Source organism: Bombina bombina, chromosome 2 (assembly GCF_027579735.1).
Source record: "Bombina bombina isolate aBomBom1 chromosome 2, aBomBom1.pri, whole genome shotgun sequence".
Taxonomy (NCBI): Eukaryota; Metazoa; Chordata; class Amphibia; order Anura; family Bombinatoridae; genus Bombina; species Bombina bombina.
Window position 1 is genome coordinate 1,180,450,678 of NC_069500.1, and position 22,483 is coordinate 1,180,473,160.

Genomic DNA, 22,483 nt, shown 5'->3' on the forward strand with positions numbered 1-22,483 from the left:
TACTATTTTTGCCATATAATTTCCATGTGTTTTGTTATGCAAACTGGTTTACTTCAGGCCTCCAAAAGTGTAACATTTTAAGCAATATTTTGTATTGTGCAGCATTGAACTCACCACTTAATAGTATTTATAATAGTATTTATAATAGTATAAATAGTATCACTGAAAGTGAGGGGCGTGCTAAAAAAAATTTCAGCCACTTTACATTTTTCTGGTTAACATTTTTTTGATGCCATCTATTTATTATACCAGATTGTGCTTCATTCTTTGTGCAGGACGTACACAAGATAACACACTCTGTGCTATCAATTGCTTTCTGCCTGTGATAACCTCTTATGGGAAATTAAATTAAAGGATAGGAAACTCAAAATTTTTCTTTTGTGATTCAGACAGAGCAAACCATTTTAAAAAAAGTTCCCAATTTACTTTTATGATCAAATTTGCTTTGATACCGTGATATTCTGTTTTGAAGCGATACCTAGGTCGGCATCTGGAGCACTACATGGCAGTAGATAGTATAACATTCTTGCAAAACTGCTGCCATATAGTGCTCGAGAAAGGGGCCACCTCCTATGCAATGTCCCTGCTTTTCAACAAAAGATACCAATAGAATGAAGAAAAATGGATACTTGATATAAATTGGATAGCTGTTTAAAATCACATGCTCTATCTGAACGATGAAAGAAAATGTTTGGGTTTCATATCCCTTTAAGCATGAAGCTTGACATCTCTGTAATCTATATCAGTTGTAGAATATACAGAACACTAACCTCCTTCAGGTACAGATGAGAATTTAACAATGTGTTTGTGTTCTTCTGTTTCCAAATTCCAGACTACTATTTCTGTTGTGTTGGTGTTGGGCAGCTGTGAAAATGCCACAACATGAGAACCTTGACGATTCACAGAAACCTTTGTTATAAAGTCATTACAACAACCTTTAACAGTGCGAATGTAAGCAAAAGTCTGAGCGCTGAATAGCTCTATGTGCACTATATCATGCATCTTCAGAGATGGGTACCTGCAATAAAGTGAGAAATACAATTTCTGTAGAAAGGCATGTGTCTTAAAGGGACATTGAACCCTAAATACATTTTATACGGATAGTATTAAGGTTATTCAATTGTCATGGGTGCCACCATTTTGAAATCCATCTTCCATGTAATGCTTACCTGTTTTCACATGCACAGCAACTCACCTTCAGATACCTGCAGTGTAACCTAAGTTCCAATATGGCAACACCCATGATTAGAGGGAGGTGCATGAAATCTATGTAGTGTTCCTTTAAATCATTAATCAAGCATAATAATATGGTGCAGGACTATATCAAATAGACAGAGCTAAATTGATTTCTCATTTCAAACAGAGAATATAGCATTTAGTGGCAAATATAAAAAATACACTGAGTAATCAATAAAACATTTTTATAAGTTAGTATAAAGATAGTATTCTGCTCCCAGCTTTATGATAACATATATTGGCTATTAAAAGAAGGGCGCAGTCACAGCTATAAGTACATGTATCTTGGGCACTGCTGCTGTAGGAAAAGTGTGCAGGTCACTTTCTTATTGTTCCGTGTCAAAGGAAGGTGGTGTGGTCAATTGCTCATTAGTATTTTTGGTTTAAAGGATTCTTTTGCTGAACACCAGTGGTGTGTAATTGTTAACTGGGTGCCCAAAGACATCCTTTGTAAACGTTATCTGCTGCCCGCGTTGTCCCATTTTATTTTTGATAAAACTAATAACCTCTACACCTGCTCCAAGACACTTGCACAGCTTATTTGCCTCCCTTCCCACTGTTTACCCTCTGTCTTGCATACAAATCAATACAAGGATAGAGGAGCCTGTCTGAATACTCAAGGCTGTGCGTACTGTCCTTTTAAATATACTGGCTAAGTTTTATTTTCCTTTCACAGACTTGCATACTGAGGGATGGTGGGAGAAAAAGTATATTCCTCAAGATAACTAACTCTTGATAGGAGGTAATAACAAAAAGACAACAAAGAAATACATATTGTGCTGAAAAAATGTATGCCTGAATCAATTTTCATTTTAAATTAATCTGAAATGGGTTTTGTCACTTGTTCTTCACTTGTTAAAGTCCACTGACACTAACATTTTGTTGCTTATGTTAAAGGGACATTGAACCCAAATTTTTTCTTTTGTGATTCAGACAGAGCATGTAATTTTAAGCAACTTTCTAATTTACTCCTATTATCAAATTTTATTCATTCTCTTGCTTTGTTTATTTGAAAAACAAGAATGTAAGTTTAGATGCTGGCCCATTTTTGGTGAACAACCTGGGTTGTCCTTGCTGATTAGACAGCACCAATAAATAAGTGCTATCCATGGTTATGAACAAAAAATTTCCTGGCTCCTTAGCTTAGATGCCTTCTTTTTCAAATAAAAATAGCAAGAGAACAAAGAAAAATTGGTTAATAGAAGTAAATTAGAAAGTTGCTTAAAATTGCATGCTCTATCTGAATCACGAAAGAAAAAAATTTGGGTTCAGTGTCCCTTTAACTGATGTGACAGCCAAATAAGGTAGTCTGTAGCCTGGCAAGCAAATCAATCAATCAATCAATCAATCAATCAATCAATCAATCATTCATTCAGGTACTGTGGTCAAAGATATGGCTCAAGGACCACAATCCAGCCAATCGGAATTAAGGTAGGAAAAATCTGATTGGCTGATTGAATCAGCCAATCAGATTGAAGTTCAATCCGATTGGCTGATCCAATCAGCCAATCAGATTGAGCTCACATTCTATTGGCTGATCCGATCAGCCAATAGAATGCGAGCTCAATCTGATTGGCTGATTCAATCAGCCAATCAGATTTTTCCTACCTTAATTCCGATTGGCTGATAGAATCCTATCAGCCAATCGGAATTGAAGGGACGCCATCTTGGATGACGTCCCTTAAAGGAGCCTTCATTCGTCGGTAGTCCGTCGGGAAAGAAGGATGTTCCGCGTCGGCGGGATGAAGATTGAAGACCCCGCTTGGAAGATGACATCGCCCGGATAGAAGACTTCTTCAGTGCCGCTTGGAAGATGACATCGCCCGGATGGAAGACTTCTTCAGTGCCGCCTGGAGAATCACTTCATCGGATGGAAGATTTCTTCAGCGCCCCTTGGAGGATCACTTCTGCCGCTCCGGATCTCCTCTTCAGTTCCATCGGTGGCTCGGCTGAGTGAAAACGACTAAAGGTAGGATGATCTTCAGGGGATTAGTGTTAGGTTATTTTAAGGGGGGTTGGGTTAGATTAGGGGTATGTGGGTGGTGGGTTTTAATGTTGGGGGGGGTTGTATTTTTCTTTTACAGGCAAAAGAGCAGTTTTCTTTGGGGCATGCCCCACAAAAGGCCCTTTTAAGGGCTGGTAAGGTAAAAGAGCTTTGAACTTTTTTAATGTAGAATAGGGTAGGGAATTTTTTTATTTTGGGGGGCTTTGTTATTTTATTAGGGGGCTTAGATTAGGTGTAATTAGCTTAAAATTGTTGTAATATTTTTTAAATGTTTGTAACCTATTTTTTTATTTTTTGTAACTTAGCTTTTTTTATTTTTTGTACTTTAGTTAGTTTATGTAATTGTATTTAATTGTAGTTATTTGTATTTAATTTATTTAATGATAGTGTAGTGTTAGGTTTAATTGTAACTTAGGTTAGGATTTATTTTACAGGTAATTTTGTATTTCTTTTAGCTAGGTAGTTATTAAATAGTTAATAACTATTTAATAACTATTCTAACTAGCTAAAATAAATACAAAGTTACCTGTAAAATAAAAATAAATCCTAAAATAGCTACAATGTAATTATTAATTACATTGTAGCTATCTTAGGGTTTATTTTACAGGCAAGTATTTAGTTTTAAATAGAAATAATTTATTAAAGTATAGTGTAGTGTTAGGTGTAATTGTAACTTAGGTTAGTTTTTATTTTACAGGTACATTTCTCTTTATTTTAGCTAGGTAGCTATTAAATAGTTAATAACTATTTAATAGCTATTGTACCTAGTTAAAATAAATTGAACGTTACCTATAAAATAAAAATAAATCCTAAGATAGCTACAATAAAATTATTATTTATATTGTAGCTATATTAGGGTTTATTTTAAAGGTAAGTATTTAGTTTTAAATAGGATTAATTTAGTTAATAATAGAAATATTATTTAGATTTATTTAATTAATATTTAAGTTAGGGGGGTGTTAGGGTTAGTGTTAGACTTAGGTTTAGGGGTTAATAAATTTATTACAGTGGCGGCGGTGTAGTGGGGGGCAGGATAGGGGTTAATAAATGTATTATAGGTGGCGACGGTGTAGGGGGGGCAGATTAGGGGTTAATACATTTAATATAGGTTGCGGCAGGGTCCGGGAGCGGCGGTTTAGGGGTTTAACTATTTATTTAGTTGCGACGAGGTGCGGGATCAGCAGGATAGGGGTTAATAACTTTATTATAGAGGGCGGCGGTATAGGAGGGGCAGGATAGGGGTTACTAGGTATAATGTAGGTTGCGGCGGTGTCCGGGAGCGGCGGTTTAGGGGTTAATACATTTATTATAGTTGCGGCGGGGTCAGGGAGCGGCGGTTTAGGGATTAATATGTATAATGTAGCTTGCGGTGGGCTCCGGGAGCGGCGGTTTAAGGGGTAATAACTTTATTTAGTTGCGGCGGTGTAGGGGGGGCAGATTAGGGGTGTTTAGACTCGGGGTACATGTTAGGGTGTTAGGTGTAGACAGCTCCCATAGGAATCAATGGGATGTCTGGCAGCAGCGAACTTGTACTTTTGCTATGGTCAGACTCCCATTGATTCCTATGGGATCCGCCGCCACCAGGGCGGCGGATTGAAAACCAGGTACGCTGGGCCGGAAAAGTGCCGAGCGTACCTGCTAGTTTTTTGATAACTAGCAAAAGTAGTCAGATTGTGCCGCACTTGTGTGCGGAACATCTGGAGTGACGTAAGAATCGATCTGTGTCGGACTGAGTCCGGCGGATCGAAGCTTACGTCACAAAATTCTACTTTTGCCGGTCTCTAGCCTTTGATAACTAAGGCGAATCAGCCTCGCCACAAATACGCTGCGGAATTCCAGCGTATTTGAGGTTGACGGCTTGATAACTACCCCCCATTGATTTAATGACAGGCTTGATACAGACCAAAACCTGTACAAAACAGTGAATATCAGGAAGCTTAGCAATCTTTCTGTGAAATAAAACAGAAAGAGCAGAGATTTGTCCCTTCAAGGAACTTGCAGACAAACCCTTATCCAAACCATCCTGAAGAAACTGTAAAATTCTAGGAATTCTAAAAGAATGCCAGGAGAATTTATGAGAAGAACATCATGAAATATAAGTCTTCCAAACTTGATAATAAATCTTCCTAGATACAGATTTACGAGCCTGTAACATAGTATTAATCACCGAGTTAGAGAAACCTCTATGACTAAGCACTAGGCGTTCAATTTCCATACCTTCAAATTTAATGATTTGAGATCCTGATGGAAAAATGGACCTTGAGACAGAAGGTCTGGCCTTAATGGAAGTGACCAAGGTTGGCAACTGGACATCCGAACAAGATCCGCATACCAAAACCTGTGAGGCCATGCTGGAGCTACCAGCAACACAAACGATTGTTCCATGATGATTTTGGAGATCACTCTTGGAAAAAGAACTAGAGGCGAGAAAATATAAACAGGTTGGTAACACCAAGGAACCGTTAACGCATCCACCGCTTTCGCCTGAGGATCCCTGGACCTGGACAGGTACCTGAGTAGTTTCTTGTTTAGATGGGAAGCCATCAGATCTATTTCTGGAAGACCCCACATCTGAACAATCTGAGAAAACACATCTGGATGGAGCGACCACTCCCCCGGATGTAAAGTCTGATGGCTGAGATAATCCGCTTCCCAATTGTCTATACCTGGAATATGGACCGCAGAAATTAGACAGGACCTGGATTCCGCCCAAGCAAGTATCCGAGATACTTATTTCATAGCTTGGGGACTGTGAGTCCCACCCTGATGATTGACATATGCCACAGTTGTGATATTGTCTGTCTGAAAACAAATGAACGGTTCTCTCTTCAACAGAGGCCAAACCTGAAGAGCCCTGAAAATAGCACGGAGTTCTAAAATATTGAATTGTAACCTCGCCTCTTGAGATTTCCAAACCCCTTGTGCTGTCAGAGATCCCCAGACAGCTCCCCAACCTGAAAGACTTGCATCTGTTGTGATCACAGTCCAGGTTGGACGAACAAAGGACACCCCTTGAACTATACAATGGTGATCTAACCACCAATTCAGAGAGAGTCAAACATTGGGATTTAAGGATATTAATTGTGATATCTTTGTATAATCCCTGCACCATTGGTGCAGCATACAAAGCTGGAGAGGTCTCATATAAAAACGAGCAAAGGGGATCGCGTCCGATGCTGCAGTCTCGAGACCTAAAACTTCCATGCACATAGCTACTGAAGGGAATGATTGAGACTGAAGGTTCCGACAAGCTGAAACCAATTTTAATTGTCTCTTGTCTGTTAGAGACAGTCATGGACACTGAATCTATCTGGAAACCTAAAAAGGTGACCCTTGTCTGAGGAATCAAATAACTTTTTGGTAAATTGATCCTCCAACCATGTCTTTGAAGAAACAACACTAGTTGATTTGTGTGAAATTCTGCAGAATGTAAAGACTGAGCTAGTACCAAGATATCGTCCAAATAAGGAAACACCGCAATTCCCTGTTCTCTGATTACAGAGAGTAGGGCACCGAGAACCTTTGAAAAGATTCTTGGAGCTGTTGCTAGGCCCAATGGAGAGCGACAAATTGGTAATGCTTGTCTAGAAAAGAGAATCTCAGAAACTAATAGTGGTCTGAATTAATCGGAATATGAAGATATGCATCCTGTAAGTCTATTGTGGACATATAATGCCCTTACTGAACAAAAGGCAGAATAGTCCTTATAGTCACCATTTTGAAAGTTGGCACTCTTATATAACGATTCAAAATTTTCAGATCCAGAACTGGCCTGAATGAATTTTCTTTCTTTGGGACAATGAATACTGTAGATTTGAATAAAACCCCAGACCCTGTTCCTGAAACGGAACTGCTATGATTACCCCTGAAAGCTCCAGGTCTGAAACACACTTCAGAAAAGCCTGAGCCTTTACTGGATTTGCTGAGATGCGTGAGAGAAAAAATCTTCTCACAGTAGGTCTTACTCTGAATCCTATTCGGTACCTTTGAGAGACAATACTCTGAATCCATTGATTTTGGACAGAATCTGCCCAAATGTTTTGGAAGAATCTTAATCTGCCCCCTACCAGCAGAGCTGGAATGAGGGCCGCACCTTCATGCAGACTTGGGGGCTGGCTTTGGTTACTTAAACGGTTTGGATTTATTCCAACTTGAAGAAGGTTTCCAATTGGAACCAGATTCTTTGGGGGAAGGATTAGGTTTCTGTTCCTTATTTTGTTGAAAGGAACAAAAACGGTTAGAAGCTTTAGATTTACCCTTAGGTCTTTTATCCTGAGGCAAAAAAACTCCCTTCCCCCCAGTGACAGTTGAAATAATCGAATCCAACTGAGAACCAAATAACTTATTACCTTGGAAAGAAAGAGATAGTAATCTAGACTTAGATACCATGTCATCATCCCAATATTTGAGCCACAAAGATCTTCTAACTAAAATAGCTAAAGACACAGATTTAACATCAATTTTAATGATATCAAAAATGGCATCACAGATAAAATGATTAGCATGTTGAAGCAGGCGAACAGTGCTAGACAAATTAGGATCCATTTCCTGTTGCGCTAAACTTTCCAAACAAAAAGTTGATGCTGCTGCCACATCAGCCATAGAAATGGCAGGCCTGAGAAGATAGCCAGAATATAAATAAGCTTTCCTTAGATAAGATTCAATTTTCCTATTTAAAGGGTTTTTAAAAGAAGTACTATCTTCCATAGGAATAGTAGTACGTTTAGCAAAACTCCAATCTAACTGCTGACAAAGGATACGATTTTTTAAACCTTGAAGAAGGAATAAAAGAAGTACCAGGCCTATTCCATTCCTTAGAAATCATATCAGAAATAGCATCAGGAACTGGAAAAACCTCTGGGGTAACCACAGGAGGTTTATAAACTGAATTTAAACGTTTACTAGTTTTAATATCAAGAGGACTAGTTTCCTCAATATCCAATGTAATCAACACCTCTTTTAACAACAAATATACTCCATTTTAAACAAATAAGTAGATTTGTCAGTGTCAATATCTGAAGAAGGATCTTCTGAATCAGATAGATCCTCATCAGAGGAGGATAATTCAGTATGCTGTCGGTCATTTGCAATTTCATCAACTTTATGAGAAGTTTTAAAAGACCTTTTACGTTTATTAGAAGGCGGGATGGCAGACAAAGCCTTCTGAATCGCATCAGCAATAAAATCTTTTATATTCACAGGTATATCATGTACATTAGATGTTGAAGGAACAACAGGCATTGTACTATTACTGATGGACACATTCTCTGCATGTAAAAGCTTATCATGACAACTATTACATGCCACAGCTGGAGATATAATATCCACAAATTTACAACAGATGCACTTAGCTTTGGTAGAACTTTTATCAGGTAGCAGGGTTCCAACAGTGGTTTCTGAGACAGGATCAGATTGAGATATATTGCAAATGTAAGAGAAAAAACAACATATAAAGCAAAATTATCAATTTCCTTATATGGAAGTTTCAGTAATGGGGAAAAAATGCAAACAGCATAGCCCTCTGAAATAGAAAAAGGCAAGAGGCATATAGGAATGGGTTTTAAATAATTAAATTATTTGGCGCCAAGTATGACGTACAACGCAAACTGAATTTTTTTTGCCGCTAACAACATCCGGAAATGACACACTCGCGTCATTGTAGACGCAACCTTGTGCAAGGAACTCGGCGTCAACTAAGACGCTGGAAATGACGAATTTGCTTCATCGGACATACCTTCACGCCAAAAAAATTCTTGCGCCAAGAATGATGCAATAAACTTTAGCATTTTGCGCCCTCGCTAGCCTATTTTTCCCCGCGAAATTGAATGAAAAAGCAGTCAATTGGAAAAAAACTATACCCCAGGTAAGAAAAATATTTCCTAAATCGGTTTTTACCCAAATATGAAACTGACAGTCTGCAAAAGAAAATATACATAAACCTGACTCATGGCAAATATAAGTACAATACATATATTTAGAACTTTTTATTAATGCATAAAGTGCCAAACCATAGCTGAGAGTGTCTTAAGTAATGAAAACATACTTACCGAAAGACACCCATCCACACAGAGCAGATAGCCAAACCAGTACTGAAATAGTTATCAGTAGAAGTAATGGAATATGAGAGTATATCGTCGATCTGAATAAGGGAGGTAGGAGATGAATCTCTACGATCAATAACAGAGAACCTATGAAATAGATCTCCCGTGAGGAAAACCATTGCATTCAATAGGTGATACTCTCTTCACATCCCTCTGACATTCACTGTACTCTGAGAGGAATCGGACTTCAAAATGTCGAGAAGCGCATATCAACGTAGAAATCTTAGCACAAACTTACTTCACCACCTCCATAGGAGGCAAAGTTTGTAAAACTGAATTGATCGGAACAGCCAATAGAATGCAAGCTCAATCTGATTGGCTGATTGGATCAGCCAATCGGATTGAACTTGAATCTGATTGGCTGATTCCATCAGCCAATCAGAATATTCCTACCTTAATTCCGATTGGCTGATAGAATCCTATCAGCCAATCGGAATTCGAGGGACGCCATCTTGGATGACGTCATTTAAAGGAACTGTCATTCGGCGAGTAGGCGTCGGTTGAAGAGGTTGGATCCGCGTCGGCTGGGAAGAAGATGACTCCGCTCCCCCCTGGAAGAAAGAAGATTGAAGATGCTGCTTGATAGAAGACTTCATCCCGATGATGAACTTCCGACTTCAGCCCGATGATGGAGTTCTTCAGCCGCGGCTTGGATCAAGACTTCGGACCCTCTTCTGGACCGATCGCTGAACCCAGTGAGGTGAAGACAAGGTAGGGAGATCTTCAGGCGCTTAGTGTTAGGTTTATTTAAGGGGGGTTTGGGTTAGATTAGGGGTATGTGGGTGGTGGGTTGTAATGTTGGAGGGGTATTGTATGTTTTTTTTTACAGGCAAAAGAGCTGAATTCTTTGGGGCATGCCCCGCAAAGGGCCCTTTTCAGGGCTGGTAAGGTAAAAGAGCTTTGAACTTTTTAAATTTAGAATAGGGTAGGGCATTTTTTTATTTTGGGGGGGGCTTTGTTATTTTATTAGGGGGCTTAGAGTAGGTGTAATTAGTTTAAAATTGTTGTAATATTTTTCTAATGTTTGTAAGTATTTTTTTATTTTTTGTAACTTAGTTCTTTTTTATTTTTTGTACTTTAGTTAGTTTATTTAAATGTATTTATTTGTAGGTATTTTATGTAATTAATTTATTGATATTGTAGTGTTAGGTTTAATTGTAGATAATTGTAGATATTGTATTTAATTTATTTATTGATAGTGTAGGGTTTTGTAAAATAAATATTAATCCTAAAATAGCTACAATATAATTATTCATTATATTGTAGCTATATTAGGGTTTATTTTACAGGTAACTATTTATCTTTAAATAGGAATAATTTATTTAATAAGAGTTAATTTATTTCGTTAGATTTAAATTATATTTAACTTAGGGGGGTGTTAGTGTTAGGGTTAGACTTAGCTTTAGTGGTTAATACATTTATTATAGTAGCGGTGAGCTCCGATCGGCAGATTAGGGGTTAATTATTGTAGGTAGGTGGAGGCGACGTTGTGGGGGGCAGATTAGGGGTTAATAAATATAATATAGGGGTCGGCGGTGTTAGGGGAAGCAGATTAGGGGTACATAACTATAATGTATGTTGCGGCGGTGTACGGAGCGGCAGATTAGGGGTTAATAATAATATGCAGGTGTCAGCGATAGCGGGTCGGCAGATTAGGGGTTAATAAGTGTAAGGCTAGGGGTGTTTAGACTCGGGGTACATGTTAGAGTGTTAGGTGCAGACATAGGAAGTGTTTCCCCATAGAAAACAATGGGGCTGCGTTAGGAGCTGAACGCTGCTTTTTTGCAGGTGTTAGGTTTTTTTCAGCTAAAACTGCCCCATTGTTTTCTATGGGGGAATCGTGCACGAGCACGTTTTTTAAGCTGGCCGCGTCCGTAAGCACCGCTGGTATCGAGAGTTGCAGTGGCGTTAATTTATGCTCTACGCTCCCTTTTTGGAGCCTAACGCACTGAAAACCCAGCCATTCTGTGAACTCTAAATACCAGCGGTATTTAAAAGGTGCGGGGGGAAAAAAGCATGCGTAGCTAACGCACCCCTTTGGCCGCAGAACTCTAAATCTAGCCGTTAGTATAGTATTAGACTATTACTAGACTTAAAAGGTTATAGCTCTCTAACATACACAAGCAAATGACCATAAGAATTGTTCTAAATATGTTAGAAGTTGTAACTGTAACAAAAGAGAAATTTCTAGGGCCAAACTAAGTATGGGCTACACAAATAAAGTGAGGATAAGCCTAGCTGCTGCAGTCAAAGAAGAGATCCCAAGAAGCCAACATGTAAACAAACCTCTTAACTAAAGGTAATATCCATGCTGTAATTAGATTCCTATAGACTGCAATAGAACAGCAGCTAACTAAACAGATAACAGGAATCATACATCAAACATGATAGGAAAAATGAATCTGTAAATTTGGTTTAATGGGAGCATAGAGGCTATTTAGGTGGATCAAGTATATATATCTTCAGATGTTATAGCATGGAGAATATCTTATGTAGTGGGATTATAAAAGCTAATATGAACATGATGAAACCACAGTTCACACAAAGATTACAACCACTAACTTGCTATAGATCATGGGTGCTCAACCTTGGTGCTCCAGAGGTTTTGGAACTAAATTTCCTATGCTGTTCAGACAACGAGCATCAGCTGGCTGAGCATCATGAGAAAGTAGTTCCAAAACCTCTTGAGCACCAAGGTTGAGCACCCCTGCAATAGATAAAATAAAACATGTACGGCTAGATTACGAGCTGTGCGTTAGGGTAAAAAAGCAGCGTTAAGAGGTCCTAACGCTGCTTTTTTACGCCCGCTGGTATTACGAGTCTTGAAGGTTTAGGGTCACCGCACACTTCTTTGGCCTTACCGCAAAACGACTTACGTAAACTTCGTAAAGTCTTTTTTCTATGGAACTTCAATAGCGCTGATATTACGAGTCTGTCCTGGGAGGCCAAAAAGTGAGCGGTACACCCTACCCTGTCAAGATCCCTAAGGCATTTAAAAGTCAGTAGTTATGAGTTTTATGGTACAACGCCGTAGCATCACAAACACTATAATACAAATTTTAACCCCTAATCTGCCGCTCCGGACACCGCCGCCACCTACATTATATCTATTAACCCCTAATCTGCCTTCCCCAATGTCGCCGACACCTGCATTATATTATTAACCCCTAATCTGCTGCCCCCAACGTCACCGCCACTATATTAAAGTTATTAACCCCTAAACCTAAGTCTAACTCTAAACCTAACACCCACTAACTTAAATATAATTTAAATAAATCTAAATAAATATTCCTATCATTAACTAAATAATTCCTATTTAAAACTAAATACTTACCTATAAAATAAACCCTAAGCTAGCTACAATATAACTAATAGTTACATTGTAGCTAGCTTAGGGTTTATTTTTATTTTACAGACAAGTTTGTATTTATTTTAACTAGGTAGAATAGTTATTAAATAGTTATTAACTATTTAATAACTACCTAGCTAAAATAAATACAAAAGTACCTGTAAAATAAAACCTAACCTAAGTTACAATAACACCTAACACTACACTATAATTAAATAAATTTACTAAATTAAATACAATTAAATAAATTACATACAATTAGCTAAATTAAATTAAATTAGCTAAAGTACAAAAACAAACAAACACTAAATTACAGAAAATAATAAACAAATTACAAATATTTAAACTAATTACACCTAGTCTTATAGCCCTAATAAAATAAAAAAGCCCCCCCAAATTAAAAAAAAACCCTAGCCTAAACTAAACTACCAATAGGCCTTAAAAGGGCCTTTTAGGGGCATTGCCCCAAAGTAATCAGCTCTTTTACCTGTAAAAAAACAAACAAACAACCCCCCCAACAGTAAAACCCACCACCCACACAACCCACCCCCCAAATAAAATACTATCTAAAAAAAACTAAGCTCCCCATTGCCCTGAAAAGGGCATTTGGATGGGCATGGCCCTTAAAAGGGCAGTTAGCTCTTTTGCCGCCCAAAATCCCTAACCTAAAAATAAGACCCACCCAATACACCCTTAAAAAAACCTAACACTAACCCCCTGAAGATCGACTTACCGGGAGACGTCTTCATCCAAGCCGGGCGAAGTGGTCCTCCAGATGGGCAGAAGTCATCATCCAGACGGCATCTTCTATCTTCATCCATCCGACGCGGAGTGGGTCCATCTTCAAGACATCCGGCGCGGAGCATCCTCTTCAATCGACGTCTTCTTACTAAATGACGGTTCCTTTAAGTGATGTCATCCCAGAATTAAGGTAGAAAAAATCCTATTGGCTGATGCAATCAGCCAATAGGATTGAGCTTGCATTCTATTGGCTGATTGGAACAGCCAATAGAATGCCAGCTCAATCCTATTGGCTGATTGGATCAGCCAATAGGATTGAAGTTCAATCCTATTGGCTGATTGCATCAGCCAATAGGATTTTTTCTACCTTAATTCCGATTGGCTGATAGAATTCTATCAGCTAATCGGAATCTAAGGGACACCATCTTGGATGACTTCACTTAAAGGAACCGTCATTTAGTAAGAAGACGCCGATAGAAGAGGATGCTCCGCGCCGGATGTCTTGAAAATGGACCCGCTCCGCGTCAGATGGATGAAGATAGAAGATGCCATCTGGATGAAGACTTCTGCCCGTCTGGAGGACCACTTCGCCCGGCTTGGATGAAGACGTCTCCCGGTAAGTCGATCTTCAGGGGGTTAGTGTTAGTTTTTTTTTAAGGGTGTATTGGGTGAGTTTTATTTTTAGGTTAGGGACTTTGGGCGGCAAAAGAGCTAACTGTCCTTTTAAGGGCAATGGCCATCCAAATGCCCTTTTCAGGGTAATGGGGAGCTTAGGTTTTTTTAGATAGTATTTTATTTTGGGGGTTGGTTGTGTGGGTGGTGGGTTTTACTGTTGGGGAGGGGTTGTTTGTATATTTTTTTTACAGGTAAAAGAGCTGATTACTTTGGGGCAATTCCCCCGCAAAAGACTCTTTTAAGGGCTATTGGTAGTTTAGTTTAGGCTAGGTTTTTTTTTTTATTTTGGGGGGGGCTTTTTTTATTTTAATAGTGCTATTAGATTAGGTGTAATTAGTTTAAATATCTGTAATTTGTTTATTATTTTCTGTAATTTAGTGTTTTGTTTTTTTTGTACTTTAGCTAATTTAATTTAGCTAATTGTATGTAATTTATTTAATTGTATTTAATTTAGTAAATTTAATTAATTATAGTGTAGTGTTAGGTGTTATTGTAACTTAGGTTAGGTTTTATTTCACAGGTACTTTTGTATTTATTTTAGCTAGGTAGTTATTAAATAGTTAATAACTATTTAATAACTATTCTACCTAGTTAAAATAAATACAAACTTGCCTGGAAAATAAAAATAAATCCTAAACTAGCTACAATGTAACTATTAGTTATATTGTAGCTAGCTTAAGGTTTATTTTACAGTTAAGTATTTAGTTTTAAATAGGAATAATTTAGCTATTGATAGGAATATTTATTTAGATTAATTTAAATTATATTTAAGTTAGTGGGTGTTAGGTTTAGGGTTAGACTTAGGTTTAGGGGTTAATAACTTTAATATAGTGGCGGCGACGTTGGGGGCGGCAGATTAGGGGTTAATAAATATAATGTAGGTGTCGGCAACATTGGGGAAGGCAGATTAGGGGTTAATACATATAATGTAGATGGCGGCGGTGTCCGGAGCGGCAGATTATGGGTTAATAATATAATGCAGGTGCCGGCGATGTTGGGGCCGGCAGATTAGGGGTTAATAAATATAATGTAGGTGTCGGCGATGTTGGGGGCAGCAGATTAGGGGTTCATAAGTATAATGTAGGTGGCGGTGATGTACGGAGCGGCAGATTAGGGGTTAATAATTATAATCTAGGTGTCGGCGATGTTGGGGGTGGCAGATTAGGGGTTAATAAGTGTAAGATTAGGGGTGTTTAGACTCGGGGTTCATGTTAGGGTGTTAGGTGTACACATAACTTTTATTTCCCTATAGGAATCAATGGGGCTGCGTTAAGGAGTTTTACGCTGCTTTTTGGCAGGTGTTAGACTTTTTTCAGCCGGCTCTCCCCGTTGATTCCTATGGTGAAATTGTGCACAAGCACGTTACACCAGCTCACCGCTGATTTAAGCAGCGCTGGTATTGGAGTGTCTTTTAATGACAGGTTTCTCGTAATACCAGCGCTGCATGTAAGTGAGCGGTGAGGGAAAACTGCTCGTTAGCACCGCATAGCCTCTAATGCAAAACTCGTAATCTAGCCCGTAGTTCTCTAAAACAAACTGCAGAAACAGTAAATCTGGTGTAATCTCCAACACAGCTATTTTGCCCAATTAAACAAGAATTTTATACTTAAGGGTACAGTCAACTTATTTTTTTTTTATTGTTTTCAAATATAGATAGTCTCTTTATTATCCATTCCCCAGTTTTGCACAGGAAACATGGTTAAATTAATACACTTTTTACCTCTGTGATAACCTTTTCTAAGCATCTTCTGACTGCCCCTGATCACATGACTTTATCTATTGACTTGCATTTAAGCCAATTAGTGCTGTGTTGTTAGAATCCACGGGCGTCAGCACAATGTTATCTATATGGCTCACATGAACTAGCTTCCCCTGATGTGAAAAGCAAATACAAAAGCATGTGATTATGGGGCTGTCTTTAGGGACTTAGAAACAGACCGAAATTTAGAAGTTTAAAGGTTATAAAGTATTGTAATATAACCATGTTGGTTGTGCAAACCTGGAGAATGGGTAGTAAAGGAATTATCTATCTTTATAAACAATAACAATTTTTGTGTTGACTGTCCCATTAAGACAAGTTGTAGGGTTATGCCCCTTAAAGGGACAGTCTACTCCAAAAAAATGTTTTGTTTAAAAAGATAGGGAATCCCTTTATTACCCATTTCCCAGTTTTGCACAACTAACAATATTATATTAATATACTTTTAACCTCTGTGATTACCTTGTATCTAAGCCTCTTTTGACAGCCCCCTTGATCACATGGCTATTTATTTATTATCTATTGACGGGCGTTAGCACAATGTTATCTATATGGCCCACATGAACTAGCAGTTTCCTGTTGTGAAAAGCAAATAAAAAAGCTTGTGATAAGAGTCTGTCTGTAGTGGCTTAGAAACAAGCAGAAATTTAGAGGTTTAAATATTATAAAGTACAAACTCCAGCTACTTTGCTAGAATAAGGGGTCTCCGAGGAGGAACTAATGTAAGTAGCTGGCGCTATTAGTGATCTAGCGTGTGTGCTAAGGAATTGTGGCTTTCAGGAAGAAAACATCAGCTTGCCTGTTGGACCACTTGGCTCTACCTCATATTTTTCTGCAGCACTCTCCAGTACTGTTTGGTTAGTAGCTGGCTTATTTACTTCCGCTGCCCATTTTGATTGTAAGGAAGATACCTCACCTCCGTATAGGGCGCGATCCAATTCACTAAAGGGATGCTGTAGAATAGAAGTTGTTTCCTTTCTGTTTCCCATTCAGATAGGTCACACATGTTGCTGACTGAGTAGAGTATATTGTTTTTTTATGGTATAGTCTCTTGCAAAATAGCACTGCTACGTGACGACAGAGACACAAAGATACTCTGTCGGGGGGGTTAAGTAGTAGGCAGCAGCCCTTTATAAGATCTGGAAGGCTGATACTGATGCTGGACCAGAAAAAGTTACATCAATCCATAGAGTTTTCTCTGCTGCAATGCGTAAAGCATAAATCAGTGTTTGATGGGATGTTAGAACAATGTTTTATTGTAGATTAGTTGTGAGATCTGAAGCAGCAAACAGCTTTGTGACCAATCATGACCGCCACTCGAAAGCTCCCCGAAGAATAACCATCTTTTTAATCCATACAGCACATAGCTAGAGAAATGTTTGACTCTTCTTCTGCAAGTAGCTCATTCCTATATATTGTTTTATATTTTGTATAATTATTTGTATGTTTGTGACACTTATGTGGCAGTTACAATGCCATATCTTGCTAAAACATTATCTATTTGAAACTGGCTTAATAAAAAGTATATATTTTTATTTTGTCAGAATTTATTAAATGTATTCACTGTGATAAAAAAACAAATCAGCATTGGAACTGAGAAATATTAAAAGACTAAATATAGTGATATTAAGGATATTCTTTGTATCATGGACTGGACATAATTATGATGAGAAATCAAGAGAAATAACAACATTTTTAATTAGTTTGGTTGTAACTTAATTAACATTACTAGTGCAACACTGAACCCAGTGTTGGCTCATGCAATAATATATGTACCTGAAAATGACTAAAAAGTATTCTTTTGTTACAGCTACACCTTGAACAGAGGCTACTGGGTCTTGGGAAGTTAGTTTTGCCACAACAGCCCCCCGTCTGGCACTTAGGACCATGGCTTCCTTGCTGCTCCTGTCACAGAACAGAAATACATTAACATATCTCAAGGTTTATTCACAGCACATTATTTAGTCACTAGTCATGTTGGAAGCAATGCTGGCATAGAAAGTTCCAGTGGCGAAATACCAGCAATTATGTATCTCTAGGTTAACACAAAGGTGTGCAAACTTCTACATGTTTAAGTAGGGATTAACAATTTCTAAAAGCTGCAAACAAAGAAAAGCTTGCTCATTTCATTATTTCATTTTACTGTAAGAGTAGAAGGACACAGTACTTGTATTGTGTGTTTGTTTGTGTTTTTGTTTCTGCAAAACACTTTGGGCAAGATTATAAATCGCACAGAAAATCAGTTGCGAAAACAATTATGGCTTTTTCGCATTTGGGGTTGTGCTTATTTTGCGCGCGTTAAACAGCATAATGCAAACAGCCAAATTGCGTGCGCTTTCACATACTCCCCATAAAAGTCAATGGAGAAGACAAATAGAAAAAAAAACACTGAAACCCTAATCTGTTGCGCCAAGTCCTTGATGTATTCTCCTTGAAAAGTGTACATGAAAATGCAAATATTACATATTGCGAAAATGTTTTCACAACGGAATATGTTCTATTTATTTCTAAATAAATATTTCTCTATATATGTGATGATTTTTGGACTGATATATCTATTTATAGTGAGACATGTATATGAATATATATATATCTATATATGTCTAGATATCTTGAGATCTATATTCGAATATCGCTTTGAAAATTCCTCTGAAATAATGTTTAATGTGCATACGATTGTAATATAAAATATTTTCATTACCTCCATATTTAAATTTATCTTTATACATATAAATCCATGTTTCTCTATGTATGTGTATGTATGTCCCTGTGTCAGTTTTTTTTTTTTCTCTAACACCCGAGATATCCTATCTTTGAGCCCTTATAACTTTTGTGTGCAATATATCTTTGTAATCATTTTTATTAGACAGTGTTAATATGAGTGTAAGTGTAATGTATTTTTGAAGTGTTTCGTGAAAATTTTATGTTGCGCAAAGCTGTAAACTACAGCTCGTTGGGCACAGAAACAATTTTTCAAGATTTTTAATACCTACGCAATGGAAATTGATTGCGAAAAGACCACATTGCGCGCAGAAAGCACATAACGCGCTTCTTTTAATCTTGCCCTTTGTCTATGCAATAAGAATGATATAAAATATATTTTTGTTGTGCAAATGTTTGACCGTATATGCAAATTTTACTTATTTACCTGTAAGCAAATAGGATATAGTCTTTGACTGAATTTTTGGAAACCAGTATAGAGTGGTCTTTATGAACAGGGGTCTCATCCAGAGGAATATCTACTTGATGTATCAGTTTGCAGGAGTTTGCCATATCAAATATCTGTGGAAAAAAAACCCATTTATAAATGTATCAAATATTAGAAATAATACTAATTCTATGAAGATGAATGTAAAACACAAAGCCCAAGATGTTTTTGGTTCACCACAGGCTGTATATGTTTATTTTCCAGAAGCAGGCTTTAGAGCTTACTGTCACTGACATGCAGAGAAACCACACAACATATTTGTGGGTGGGGTTTGAGCATTATGGACTAGATTGTGAGTAAAGCACTAACGGTTACACACAAGCGAGAAGGGGGTTATCGCGTTTGTTTGTGCACGTCGGATATTCGCTCAGATTACAAATTGAAAGTAAACGCGATAGGCTGAGCGTAACTGAAGTTAAAGAGTATTAGGTTAGCGCAATCTCAGAGCTCTGGATAACTGTTTCGTGAAAAAAAGGGTTACAAAACACATCAAAAATACATTACAAAGTACAGTTACACTCATAATAACACCATCTGTATGTATGTATTTGTATGTGTATATATGTATTTACAGACATTTATACACATATAAACACAAATACATATGTATACATATATAGACATATATAGAAGTGCATTGAAGCCCTTTGCAGTCATGTAGATGAAAACATGAAAAATAATTTTTATGTGATATTCATATTTAATAAAGTGTATGTACGGTAAATAATTCACATTCCAATGTTCTGGACTTTAGGGAATATGTTTTAAGTATTTATAAATAGATATTTATAAATATATATATAACAAAAAAAGGTATCAAATATAAACAGAAGGAAGTGCACTCCAAAGGGCTTGTATTTAAATATTCACCTTTATTGTGAACGTTTTCGAGCCTATGCAGCTCGTCCTCAGACAGGCAGGATATGAACAGTTACACTTACCACCACCATGAATAAATACCCCTCCTACTCCTACGTCACATTCTACACGTTGGACACACACCCCAATGGGGAGGTGTCGGCCGTGTCAGTGCGGCGAAGAAAATAGGGACCCAAGTGACATAAAACATTGCATTAAAAGAAAGTCTACTGTTAAAGATAGAAACAAAACAGAATATGGCACATAACAATACAAAGCGACATGTGAACTGTCGTGATCGCGTCACCATTGTTACAATACAACCAACTAATTCATTGCATAAAGCCCTAAAGCCAATCAGAGCTAAGCATAACAAAATAAGCTAACAAAACTTAGTCTGTAAACAGTTGCCATAAACCACGAAATAGATCAAACAATCACACTATGTGAGACCGTTTCAGTGGGAGAGCTCAGAACTGGAGAGCGGGTGAAAAAGAACCCGAAAACATCTTAACCACAAAGAAAATTCTGTACGCTCCCACAGCAGACGGTCGCCATAGAAACCACCAAACAAAGGCGGTAATAAATAACATTGATGGCCAATAGGGGAGAAAGCAGAGAAAGCCAAATAGTGGAGTGCAAACGGAGAATAGAGAAGTCCTAGTCACTCAGCTAATATACTAACGTCAGTGTGTGGGAACTCAGACAGAAAGTTAAAAAGGACAAGCATAATCCTAAGTGTAGTTCGCGCAAGGCAGACAGTTTGACCGCCCACAGGACTAACGGATTAGGGAAAATGAAAAAGTACCACCAAGAGATAGAGGTAATAATAATAAGTACCATTCAGAGGCCAGGGAGTAAAGAGTAATAAAAACCATGTGACTTAAGCAAAATCACAAATACATAGTGAAAAAGTAGGATAGAAAGTAAGCCATAATAGAGCGATAAAGCTGTCACAAAGGCAACCAAACAGAGAAGGCAAGTAAGAGGAAAGAGCCATATGGAATGGATAGTGACTCTCAGTAGATATAATCAATAGATTATGACTCATTATAGAGCATATTGGGGTATCTAAAGAAACACCTGCCAATCAAGAAATGCATTGAGTCCCTTTGGTGTAACGGTTTCCAGCTTGTACATCCAACGGGACTCCCTCTGTAGTAGCAGTTTGTTGCGATCACCTCCCCTACTCAGGGGTGGAATGTGATCTATTATGGTGTATTTCAGATCGGAAACTCTGTGCTGGCGATCCACGAAGTGACGTGGTACTGGCTGTTCAGATTCTCCTCGTTTGAGGGCAGTCCGAATGGCAGAGCGGTGATTTGCCATCCGCGTTCTCAAATCATCAGTGGTTTTGACCACATAGTACAGACCACAGGGGCAGTGTAACAAGTACACAATGTAGGTCGTGGTACATGTAAGGCGGTGCTTGTGTCTGTATATCTGGCGTCTGTGGGGGTGCGTGAAAGAAGACCCCGTAATCAACCCATTACAGGTTTCGCAACCCAGACAGCGGAAGACTCCTGTTTTCTTATTTGTCTCCAACCAAGTCGACTGACGGTAGCAATCTACTGAATCTGTTTGGATCAGAAAATCACGCAGGGATCTCGATCTGCGGAACCCCAATTGTGGAGTAGACATGTGAGTAAAAGGCAGAGCTTTATCAGACTTCAAAATGTTCCAATGATTCTGAAATACCCCTGTGATTGCCTTCTTATCTCCCGTGTAGGTAGTGACAAAAGTCATCCGTTGGTCAATCTTTTCTTCATGTGGTGCCGATGTCAGATCTAAAGCAGATCGCTGTATAGATATCAACTCCTCGGGGTATTCCCTCATTTTGAACCTAGATGACATCTCATGCAGTTGTTGGATTTTGTTCCCCTCCTCAGTGTTGTTCCTAATGACCCGAAGTAATTGGGACTTAGGTAGTGATCTTTTTGTTGCTGGGGGATGGCAGCTGGTATAGTGTAACAGAGAGTTCCTATCTGTGTTCTTCCGGAACAAGGTGGAATGTATTCTGTTCTGTTTCTTATAAAGGCGTACATCAAGGAAATCCACCTGTGTCTTGTTGAACTGGATCTTGAACTGTAGGGCAGGATTAGCCATATTGAGTTGTTCAAACCATTCTTCCAGCTGCTTCTGCGACCCAGAGCAGGAGCAGGTCATCAATATATCTTCGGGTCGTTAGGAACAACACTGAGGAGGGGAACAAAATCCAACAACTGGATGAGATGTCATCTAGGTTCAAAATGAGGGAATACTCCGAGGAGTTGATATCTGTACAGCGATCTGCTTTAGATCTGACATCGGCACCACATAAAGAAAAGATTGACCAACGGATGACTTTTGTCACTACCTACACGGGAGATAAGAAGGCAATCACAGGGGTATTTCAGAATCATTGGAACATTTTGAAGTCTGATAAAGCTCTGCCTTTTACTCACATGTCTACTCCATGATTGGGGTTCCGCAGATCGAGATCCCTGCGTGATTTTCTGATCCAAACAGATCCAGTAGATTGCTACCGTCAGTCGACTTGGCTGGAGACAAA

General features: G+C 38.3%; 1 protein-coding gene across 1 annotated transcript in view; it reads right to left on the reverse strand.

Annotated features, from left to right (window-relative positions):
- The window catches only part of LOC128647464 (uncharacterized), a 106,164-nt gene extending 84,066 nt beyond the window's left edge, over window positions 1-22,098 (reverse strand). Inside the window, exons 1-4 of the mRNA XM_053700250.1 lie at window positions 21,016-22,098; window positions 19,015-19,148; window positions 17,643-17,771; window positions 771-1,018 (exon numbers count right to left, since the gene is read on the reverse strand). Coding sequence (XP_053556225.1) covers window positions 771-1,018; window positions 17,643-17,771; window positions 19,015-19,148; window positions 21,016-22,098 — 1,594 coding nt within the window. The remainder of the gene's footprint in view (window positions 1-770; window positions 1,019-17,642; window positions 17,772-19,014; window positions 19,149-21,015) is intronic.
- Window positions 22,099-22,483: the final 385 nt, after the last annotated feature.